The sequence below is a fragment of the Equus caballus genome, chromosome 7 (assembly GCF_041296265.1).
Source record: "Equus caballus isolate H_3958 breed thoroughbred chromosome 7, TB-T2T, whole genome shotgun sequence".
NCBI classification, from domain to species: Eukaryota; Metazoa; Chordata; class Mammalia; order Perissodactyla; family Equidae; genus Equus; species Equus caballus.
Window position 1 is genome coordinate 19537666 of NC_091690.1, and position 12193 is coordinate 19549858.

Sequence of the window (12193 nt, forward strand, 5' to 3'; positions counted from 1 at the left end):
CAAAACTCCTGGAAGAAAACTTAGTTGCTCCTTGACGTTGGTCTTGGCAATCATTTTTTGGATTTGACACCAAAAGCAAAGGCCACAAAAGCAAAAAGTAAACATGTGGGACTACAGCAAACCAAAAAGTTTCTGTACAGCAAAGAAAACCATCAATAAAATGAAAAGGCAACCTACCAAATGGGACAAAATATTTGCAAATCATATATCTGATAAGGGGTTAATATCCAAAATATACAAAGAACTCATACAACTCAATAGCAAAAAACACAAATAATTCTATTAAAAAATGGGCAGAGGATCTAAATAGACATTTTTCCAAAGAAGACATACAGATGGCCAACAGATACATGAAAAGGTACTCAAAATCACTAATCAGGGGAATGCAAATCAAAACCACAATGAGATATCACCTCATTCCTGTTAGAATGGTTATTCTCAAAAAGATAACAAGCATTGGCGAGGATGTGGAGAAAAGGGAACCCTTTTTTCTTGTGCATCATTGGTGGGAATATAAATTGGTGAGGCCATTATGGAAAACAGTATGGAGGTACCTCAAAAAATGAAAAAATAGAACTACCATATGATCCAGCAACTCCACTTCTGGGTATTTAACCAAAGAAAAGGAAATCACTAACTCAAAAAAATATATGCACTCCCATGTTCACTGCAGCATTATTTACAATAGCCAAGATATGGAAGAAACCTCTAAGTGTCACAGTGGATGAATTAATAAAGAAAATGTGGTGTATACATACACAATGGAATATTATTTAGCCATAAAAAAGAAGGAAATCTTGCTATTTGCAACAACATGGACGGACCTTGAGGACGTTACATTAAGTGAAATAAGTGAGGGAGAGAAAGATAAATACCATATGATCTCACTTATATGTGGAATCTTTTTTTTTTTTTTTAAGGTATGCTTTCTGTTGAGGAAGACTGGCGCTGAGCTAACATCTGTTGCCAATCTTCCTCTTTTTTTCCTCCCCGAAGCCACAGTACATAGTTGGATATCCTAGTTGTAAGTCATTCCAGTTCTTCTAGGGGAGATGCCACCACAGCATGGCTTAATGAGTGGTGTGTAGGTCCACACCCAGGATCTGAACCAGCAAACTCCAAGTCACCAAAGCAGAGCACAAAAACTTAACCACAGCCACAGGGCTGGCCTCTATACATGGAATCGTAAAACAAAACAAAACTGAGCTCATGAACACAGAGAACAGATTGGTGGTTACAAGAGGTGGGTATGGGTGAAACGGGTGAAGGAGATTAAAAAGTATATAAACTCCCAGCTATAAAATAAACACGTTCTGGAAATGTGATGTACAGCATGGGGACTAGAGTTAATAATATTGTATTGCATATTTGAAAATTCTTAAGAGAATAAATCTTAAAAGTTTTCATTACAAGAGAAAAAATTTTACAACTATGTACGGTGATAGATGCTAACAACTTATTGTGGTGATCATTTTGCAATATATATAAATATTGAATCATTATGTTGTATATCTGAAGCTAACAAAATGTTATATGTCAATTATATCTAAATAAAAAACTGAATATAGTCTAAAATTAGATAAGATGAAAACTGACTAAAATGGAATAGTATGCACAGTATGACCTCACTCTGAACATATAAATGTGTATGCATACACATACGCAAACAGGAAAAGATCCTGGAGGGATATGCACTAAGGTGTTAAAATAGTGATCCTAGTTTGTAGGAATGTGATTTTTCTTTTGAGTGCATTTTCTAATTTCTACAGTTCACAAGATTTGCCTCTATGATATGTTATTTTTAAAAGTTTATGTGTTTCAGGGGCTAGTTCCGTGGCCGAGTGGTTAAGTTCACGTGCTTCACATCGGTGGCCCAGGGTTTCACCAGTTCAGATGCTGGGCACAGACCCAGCACTGCTCATCAAGCCATGCTGAGACGGCGTTCCACATAGCAGAAACACAAGACCCTACAACTAGGATACACAACTATGTACTGGGGGGCTTTGGAGAGAAGAAGGAGGAAAAGAACGAAGATTGGCAACAGATGCTAGCTGAGGGCCAATCTTTAAAAAGAAAAAAGTTTATTTGTTTCTATAAAATTCTAATAAAGAAAGTAGTGTAACAGTAGGTTAACAGAGTTTTATTCCTTTTGTGGAGTTATATACACATGAATACATAATTCTCAATATATCAAAAACTTACTTATAAAGTTTAAACTGCTACAAAGAAAATTTAAGCTAAGAGTGAAAGAAACCATATTCACATTTTATTTTAGAAAAGTCATATACCTTCGGGTGTACAAAATTATTATTATAGTTCCTATTATCATAGTTCCATTTAAGAGTTAATGTTATTTAAAGTTTGAATTAAACTCTTATGATTTTAAAATCCCCCAGGCCTCCAACTAAAGCCTGATTTTTCACTTGTGTGCTATTTCAGACAACAGTGGTTTCATCTACTTAGAAACTCATATTAGAAATCTCAGTATCATCTTCACTGCATCCCTCTAATTCAACTTTATATCCGATCATTTGGTTGCCACACCCTTTTGAGTTTACCACAAAATGTCTCTCAACAATTCCTGTTCGTCTTTACTCTGTTACACCCTAGCTTTGGGTCTTTAGCTCGTAAGTAATCCTACCCTTCATCCCAATCCATCCTTCAAACTGATTGCTAAGTTATTTTTATAAAATCATACCTGATCACACTACAATCCTGTTTTGAAACCTTCAGAGCCCAATGTCTACAAATACTCCCCATAATCTTGCTTAGCAGGGCATTTATTTAAAGCCTTTCACAACCTAATTTCCTCTCTAACTTTCCAGCCACATCTCCCAAAATTTCTGAACCTATAGTCTAAGCTTTGCTCACTTACTGGTTGTCCTCACATCTGTCATACTTCCTATACTCATTCAGTTCCCCTGTCTGGAATGACTATCTTTTCAGTCTCTAACCACTCCCAATCTTTCCTACCTCAAAATTGAATTTATTTTATTCAAGACCCACCTTTAACTTATAAGGGCTTCCCCAACACCTGCCTCATTCCCACAGAAATTAATCACCTCTTTTGTATTCCCAAAGTACTCAGCTTAAATCAATAGATTAATATTTACTACAATACACACAGATATCTCTTCCCCTCCAAATTGTGACAGTATCTGATACTCAACTCTATAAATTCAGCATACTGCTGGGTACAAAATGGGTATTCAATAAATGACAGTGAATGAACAAACAAATCATTACTTTGTGCTGCCACTCAGTAGCTTCCTCTTCCTTTTTCTTCTTGGCTTCCTCTAGAAGTGCAATCTTGGCAGTGAATTCAGCAAGTTCTGCTGCCTAAAATGAACAATATAATTACCAACACTAAAAAGCTTAATATATTTCCAATAATTTATATTAAGTCGTCAAAGCTTTAATGTACAATCTTGGGCTGTTTTACATGTTTTTCTTAGACAGACTTCCATTTTAAAAAATGGTAATATTTCTTTAAAATCATAAATATTTATAATAGGTCTAAGGAGCTAATAAGGAGGCAAAGTAAAAGAAAATTATTAATCTACAGACTAGTTATTTCTGTTTCAGTAGGGGGAACTTAAAATGTGCAACTTAGGAGCTACTTTTTAACTTTTATCAATAATATATTTGCTAAAGCCTACAAAAGAAAAAATTGTATTTATATAATGCTTTATAAAGAGCATTTTGTCAAATAATCTCATTTGATTCCCCAACAATCCTATTAGGTGGTATTACTCCTTTTTCAAAAGGAGGGATCTGAGGCACACATCAAGTAAATGCTTGAACCAATATTTAAATCCAGGATCTTCTAAGTGTCATAATACTCATTATTTGCAAGTCCACCAAACAAACAAAAAACCCAATCAATTATGGCCTACAGTTATCTTACAGGAGTTAGAACATATTGTCAATTTATCTAAAGCAAAACATGCCAGTGGCTTATGCAAAGTTTAAGTGAATCAGAATCTTTTGTCAGCAACAGATTCCACTTATCTTTTATTCTGTTTTGCTTTTAGTTTTTTTTTTAAAAGGCAGAAATAGAATTTCTAGGTTTATTTCCACCCTTTATTATTAAGTTACTTGTATCTTTGGTTTGCTTTCCAGAAGGTATAATATACTCAGTCTTGCAAGGTTCACTCCATGCTTTTGTCTAAATTATTCTTTTTCTCTAAGACAGAACTAAGACAGGCGCCTTACTAGCTGCTCCTGATTCTTCATCTGGTCGGCAGCTTGTTTTGCTATAGCAGACTTGGCCTCTTCAGCAGCTCGACGCTCCTTTTCAAGCCTTTCTGCTTCTTCTTTCGCTCGTTTTCGTTCCTGGTCCAGTTCCAGAGCTTTTCGAGTCTGTTCTTCTAGTTCTGTCAAATATATGTATATCCCACAAAACAATGTTTAATTCCAATTACTCTCAATATCAAAAGAAGCCAAAATAGTAGCAAGGAATCTAATCTGTACAGCTTCTAAGAATTAGCACAACTACAAATGAACACTTACCTTGTTTTTAACTTGGCAAAAGCCTAACAATTAAAAAAAATCTATTACATAATTAAATATGAAGAAATGAAAATCCTCTGTAATTCAAGTTATGTCATAAAGCTAGAAGCACATCCTCTATTTTATTTTTAAAAAAATACTCTTTCCAGGCCAGCTGGATGGCGCAGCAGTTAAGTGCGCAAGTTCTGCTTCAGCGGTCCAGGGTTCACCGATTCAGATGCTGGGTGCGGACCTATGCACCACTTGGCAAGCCATGCTGTGGTACGCATCCCACATATAAAGTAGAGGAAGATGGGGATAGATGCTAGCTCAGGGCCAGTCTTCCTCAGCAAAAAGAGGAGGACTGGCAGCATACGTTAGCTCAGGGCTAATCTTCCTCAAAAAAAAAAGAAAAAGAAAAAAAATCTCTTTCCAGAGCCAGCCCTGATGGCCTAGCAGTTAAAGTTCAGTGCGCTCTGCCTTGGCAGCCTGGGTTTCAGTTCCCAGGTGAAGAACCACACCACCTGTCTGTCATTAGCCATGCTGTGGTGGCAGCTCATATGGAAGAACCAAAAGACCTTACAACTATACACGACTATGTACTGGGGCTTTTGGAAGGGCATGGGGAGGAAGAAATAAGGAGGAAGATTGGCAACAGATGTTAGCTTAGGGCGAATCTTCCCCAGGGGGGAAATAAAAATCTCTCCAAAGTTTTATTCTCAACAACTTGCCATCTGTTCCAAAAATCTATAAAATAACACACTTTAAAACTTACATAAGTTTTTACTTATCTTAAACTAAGTATCAGATAAATAAGCTCATGACATTAAGATTGAAAATAATTCTTCTAATTCAATATAGGAATTTTGATGTGAATTATATGAATTACTGAAAATTTTGAGTTATTAGTACACAGCCATTCCTCAGGCATGAAGAAAATTAATATCTGGAGATGAATGACACAGATTTTAATCCTTAAGTGTACAGATCATACACACAATTCTCTTTTCTTATTCTAATGAGTTAAATGAGAAAGGAAAATATCACTAGCACAAAGCCAAAAGTTTTTAAATGAGTTTATTTAAATATTATTCTGACAAGTCTTGGTTAATAACAAGGACGTTTTGTGACAGAAGACAATAGAATGCCACCTATTAAGAGGGTACAATGTCTTAGAAAGAATGACTCTCACTTTCTGCACACTATAGAGAAGAGGAAAAGCAAAATTTGTAAGTCATGAGCTTTGAAAGCTAACTAACATACACACTTCTCCTTACTATTCTTAATTTTGTTGGTCTTGGTCAGAATTAATTTAAATAACTGCAGTTAAGACTTGGGAGGTTTTGAGGCAGTTAGGAAGGAAAATGACTCTGGTTAGGCTTTAAATATTGTAAAACTTCTATGAGGCTATTTGACCATAAAGAAGAAACATATATTAACAATGGATGTTACCAGAGCTGAATTCTAGGATTATTCACCTAGAATCTGCCTTCTAAAACTTAGATATCAAGCTAACCTACCAAACTTTTCTTATGGTTCATTCTTTCCATCTAGTTGACTGATATATAAAATAAAGCCCACAAACATAAACTGAAAGCCATGCCTCTGAGAACAGGAACACGTCAAGGGTGTCCACTCTCACCACTCTTATTCAACATAGTACTGGAGGTTTTGGCCAGAGCAATCAGGCAGGAAAAAGAAATAAAAGGAATCCAAATAGGCAATGAAGAAGCAAAACTCTTGCTGTTTGCAGATGACATGATCTTATATATAGAAAACTCTGAAGAATCCACTGGAAAACTATTAGAAATAATCAACAACTACAGCAAAGTTGCAGGGTATAAAATCAACTTACATAAATCAGTAGCATTTCTATATTCTAATAACGAACTAACAGAAAAAGAACTCAAGAACATAATACCATTCACAATCGCAACAAAAAGAATACAATACCTTGGAGTAAATTTAACCAAGGAAGTGATAGACCCATACAACAAAAACTACAAGACCTTCCTGAAAGAAACTGATGACATAAAGAGATGGAAAGACATTCCATGTACATGGATTGGAAGAATAAACATAGTTAAAATGTCCATACTACCTAAAGCAATCTACAGATTCAACGCTATCCCAACCAGAATCCCAATGACATTCTTTACAGAAATAGAACAAAGAATCCTAAAATTCATATGGGGCAACAAAAGACCCCGAATTGCTAAAGCAGTCCTGAGAAAAAAGAACAAAGCTGAAGGCATCACAACTCTTGACTTCAAAACATACTACAAAGCTACAGTAATCAAAACAGCATGGTACTGTACAAAATCAGGTCCACAGATCAATGGAACAGAATTGAAAGCCCAGAAATAAAACCACACATCTATGGACAGCTAATCTTCAACAAAGGAGCTGAGGGCATACAATGGAGAAAAGAAAGTTTCTTCAACAAATGGTGCTGGGAAAACTGGACAGCCACATGTAAAAGAATGAAAATTGACCATTCTTTTTCACCACTCACAAAAATAAACTCAAAATGGATCAAAGACCTAAAGGTAAGACCTGAAACCATAAGGCTTCTAGAAGAAAATATAGGCAGTACACTCTGACATCAGTATCAAAAGGATCTTTTCGGACACCATGTCTTCTCAGACAAGGGAAACAATAGAAAGAATAAACAAATGGGACTTCATCAGACTAAAGAGCTTCTTCAAGGAAAGGGAAAACAGGATTGAAACAAAAAAACAACCCACCAATTGGGAAAAAACATTTGCAAGCCAGATATCCGACAAAGGGTTAATCTCCATACTATACAAAGAACTCACACAACTCAATAACAAATAATCAAACAACCTGATCAAAAAATGGGCAGGGGACATAAGAGACATTTCTCCAAAGAAGATACACAGATGGCCAATAGGCACATGAAAAGATGTTCAGCATCACTGATCATCAGGGAAATGCAAATCAAAACTACACTAAGATATCACCTTACACCTATTAGAATGGCAAAAATAACCAAAACAAAAAGTAACAAATGTTGGAGAGGTTGTGGAGAAAAAGGAACCCTCATACACTGCTGGTGGGAATGCAAACTGGTGTAGTCACTATGGAAAACAGTATGGAGATTTCTCAAAAAATTAAAATTAGAAATACCATATGACCCAGCCATCTCACTACTGGGTACCTATCCAAAGAACTTGAAATCAGCAATTTCAAAAGTCCCATGCACCCCTTTGTTCACTGCAGCATTATTCACAATAGCCAAGACGTGGAAGCAACCTAAGTGCCCATCAACTGATGATTGGATAAAGAAAATATGGTATATATACACAATGGAATACTACTCAGCCACAAAAAAGGATAAAATCGTCCTATTCACAACAACATGGACGGACCTTGAGGGTATTATGTTAAGTGAAATAAGCCAGATAGAGAAAGACAATCTCTGTATGACTCTACTCATATGTGGAAGTTAAACATGTAGACAAAGAGAACAGATTACTGGTTACCAGGAGAAAGGGGGGGTGGGGGCGGGCACAAAGGGTGAAGTGGTGCACCTACAACATGACTGACAAACAACGTACAACTGAAATTTCACAAGGTTGTAAACTATCATAATCTCAATAAAAAATAAAATAGAAAAAGAAAATCACAATGAGTTACCACTTCATACCCATTAGGATGACTATAATCCAAAAGACAAACATCAACAAGTGTTGGTGAGGATATAGAGAAACTATACATTGCTGGTGGGAATGTAAAATGGTACAGTCACTTCAGAAAACAGCTTGGCAGTTCCTCAAAAAGTTAAACATAGAGTTACCATATGACCCGGCAATTCCACTCTCAGGTTTATATCCCAAAGAAATGAAAACATACAAATACACAATAACCAGTACTTAAATGTTCATAGCAGCATATTCACAATAGCCAAACAGTAGAAACAACCCAAATGTCCAACAAAAGATGAATAAGTAAAATGTAGTATATCCACAAAATGGAATATTATTCAGCAACAAAAAAGAATGAAGTGCTTGACACATGCTATAACATGGATGAACCTTGAAACCATTATGCTCAGTGAAAGACAGTCACAAAAGACCACATTTTGCATGATTCCATTCATATGAAATGTTCAGACAGGCAAGCTTAGAGAGAGAGAAAGTAAATCAGGAGTTGCCTAGGGTTGGGGGAGGGACGACTGGGAAGAAATGGGAGTGACTGCCAATGGGTTGGTATTTCTTTTAGGGGTGATGAAATCGTTCTAAAGTTATAGTGATGGTTGCACAACTCTGTGAATTTAATAAAAGCCATTAAATTGTACACTTTAAATGGTTAATTGTGTGGTATGTGAACATCTCAACAAAGCTATTAGAAAAAAATAGGGAAGGGGCCAGCCCGGTAGCATAGGAGTTAAGTTCACACGTTCTCCTTCGGCAGCCCAGGGTTCACAGGTTCAGATCCAGGGTGTGAACCTAAGCACCACTCATCAAGCCATACAGTGGCAAGCATCCCATGTATGGGGTAGAGGAAAATGGGCACGGATGTTCGCTCAGGGCTAATCTTCCTCAAAAAAAAAAAAGAAAAAGACGACAGAGAAAAAAATAGGCAAGATTAAACTCTATGATGATATAAATCAGAATATAAGTCACATTTGGGGTGAAAGAGTGACTGGGAAGGGACACAAGGGAGACTCCCTAAGTGCAGGTAATGTTCCGTATCCTGTTCTGGGTAGTTACAGGAATAAATTCACTTTGTAAAAATTCATTGAGCCTTACAGCTAAGAGGTACGCACATTACGTATGCTATAGCACAATGGAAAAAAATTTTTTAATGTAACTACAAATTTCAAAAAAATCTCAGAAAACTAAGTTGGAGGTTATTTACTTCCATTTGAGAAATTAGGAACCTAAGAAAATCAAGAGGTTAAAACGACTTGCTTGTGGTCATATTTTAAGTAAATGACAGAATTAAAGCTTGGCTCCTATCTGTGAACAATGTATACCTAAAGAGGACAACCCCTTCCTACTCACAACTACTCCTTTAATCACATTATCATGCTTATTTCCTTCAAAGCTCTTAAAACTACACAAAATGATTTTTATTATATGTTAATTTAATTGCTGTCTTTCCCTAATAAAGTGTAAGCCACCTGACAGCAGGAACCTTATCTGTTCAGCGCAGTACCCCGATACCTAGAACAGAGCCTAGTACACACTAGGTACTTAATAAGTATCCAGAATGAGTGAAATCACCATACCCCAACTCTTTCCTGTGGTTTGTCTGTTTGAAGGTGGGAATTCACTTTGATATCTGTTGGAATAGTAACTGAATGCAAGTCTGGCTGTATTATACTTCAAATACAGTCATTAATATATCTTAAGATGGTTAAAAAATGATAAAGATAAATAATTTAACAATGATGAATTATGGAAAAGCAAAATGGTAGAATGGTTCTATTTAATGATTTGTGACATTTCAAATAATAATGACTTCAATAAAAGAATTAAAAAATAAAATGACAATAATGAAGTATAGAAAAGTTTCTTCTCAAGAAAAAATTATATGTTCATCTACTAAATATCATGGCTTAGATGGCCAGAGTTACTGCATTTGAATGCAAATTTAGCATAAATTACAAGACAATCATGCAGATTTTAGGACAGCCTGGGAAAGCTTTATTATTAGGGGAAAAAAACAAAAAAACAGATTGCGTCCTCTGCCTTAAGAGGACTGATGTGACACTGTCTTGATAGGGATGCTCTATATTCCGTCTTATGTTCTATCTTCCTTATGTTCTTTAAGTGCTTTACTTGAGTAGTTTTCTGTGTGTAAATCATTAATACTTTTATTACACATCCTAAATAAATAAGATTGAAAGATTTAGTAAGTAGCTATTCTCTCAGAAAAGGTATTACGTAAATGAAAAAGTGCTATCATTCAATCTTTTCTTTAAAATCAGACTGTCATAAATTTCTTTAAACTTCCCTTTTTAAAAACACACTTTAGTACATTCCAGATTTTTTTAAAGCCTTCTTCCTATAAAAGTACTGCTTATGCTATTCACACGGCACCTGGTACACATTATCTCCCTTTATTAATATTTATGTATATAGCTTATTTCTGCCAACCACACAGACTTCACTCCCATGCATGCTGTATATTTGTATCCTAAAACTCAGCAAAGTAAGCGCTTCAAGAATGTCTGCTTTAATTGATGAAAAAGGCATCTAAAGTGGTAGAAAGAGCATCAGGTTGGGATTCAGGAAACAATTTCTGCCCTTCATGTTGTGGCCTACAAACAAGCCTCTTTACTATCCCCGCGCTTTGAACTAAATACTTTCTAGGTCTTTTCGAGCTCTGAGAAGTGAGGCTTCTAATGAGTTAGAATAAAACCCAGGTTTTTTCCTATTTTTTTCTCTTAGAAATATTATTTACAATCCTCTTAAAATTGGAATGATAAACCAATTTGTGGATTTATAGCAATCTTTGTGACTCCTCTTCTAGTACCATGTGCAAATTATTCTACCGACCGCTAAAGAGCATTGCTCCAACATGGTAAGCTGGTCTAAGAAATGAAAATAAACCTTGAATAAGGTTTATTATTTAATAAACGTTAAGTAGACTAATAACCTTATTCTAATTCCAGCAGAACTAGTAGCTGATTCTACTAGTTGTCAGGAAAGCAGGTATTAATTCTAGTTTTATAAATAGCATAGATTTCATGTTACCCTCAAGATCCTACTGCTTAGGAAGGAGGAAAACATCTTATTTTGCTATCTTTTTTGTTTTGTCTTCTATTTGATATTTGAAAGTAGAATATTCTAGAGTTAATATAAACCACAATCTCTAAACCCAATGTATTCTTTCTATACACTGTAGCATTTTGGTTTACATACTCTAGGAAATAGGTTCTTCTAAACACATTACCAAAAACAACCAAAAAACCCACAACTCTTCTATATGTTGTGTATTTTTTTTAAGATACTGAAATCAAATTTAGAGACTGAGTTTCAAAAGAGTTTATATAGTGAGAATAACTTAAAATGCCTTAAATTACTTAGATGACTTAAAGTACTTAAATATCCATAAAGCACTGCATAAATGCTTTTGTTTAAATGCCAGAAAAGTACTGAAAATATATTTTTGTTGATGGAACCCTGAACAGTAAGAGTAAATAAAATAAATACATACAGTGATTTACAATATATAAGAGTGCACATGAAAATATTTGATTATTTAAATGAAAGAGAAAGAACACATAAGCATTGTATAGTTGAATAATGAAACATGTTTATGATCTGAGTCCACTAAGCATTAATTTGACAAATAGATGTAATTATCTTACATAAGACAAATAAGATTTAATAGTGGTTAGGAAATACTATTATCTGACCACAGAGCAACAACTTTGAATCCAATGTCAAAAAGAAATTTACCTTTCTGGGCTTTCATTGTCTGTTCTTCAATTTGCCTTAGACGTTCCATTAGCTCTTCCTTTTCACGTTCTATTCTTTCCTTTTCTTTTTCTGCTATTTCTCTTTTCTTCTTTTCATTTTCTAATTGCGCCCTTAAAAGGAATTGCAAGTGCTATGTTACAAATTAATAAATAGAAATTTTCACATGAAACCTAAGTACTAACTGAATCAACTAAGAAGAAACTAAAGCACAAACATTTTAACAGTTTCATTATATTTAGCTGTGT

The 12193-nt window shown here is 35.1% G+C and overlaps 1 protein-coding gene across 2 annotated transcripts in view; it reads right to left on the bottom strand.

Annotated features, from left to right (window-relative positions):
- RDX (radixin) overlaps nucleotides 1–12193 on the bottom strand; it is an 85487-nt gene that overhangs the window by 27800 nt on the left and 45494 nt on the right. For both annotated transcript variants that reach the window (XM_023644764.2, XM_070272755.1), the window contains 3 exons: nucleotides 11928–12058; nucleotides 4216–4376; nucleotides 3247–3339 (listed from right to left, as the gene is read on the bottom strand). In XM_023644764.2, coding sequence (XP_023500532.1) covers nucleotides 3247–3339; nucleotides 4216–4376; nucleotides 11928–12058 — 385 coding nt within the window. The remainder of the gene's footprint in view (nucleotides 1–3246; nucleotides 3340–4215; nucleotides 4377–11927; nucleotides 12059–12193) is intronic.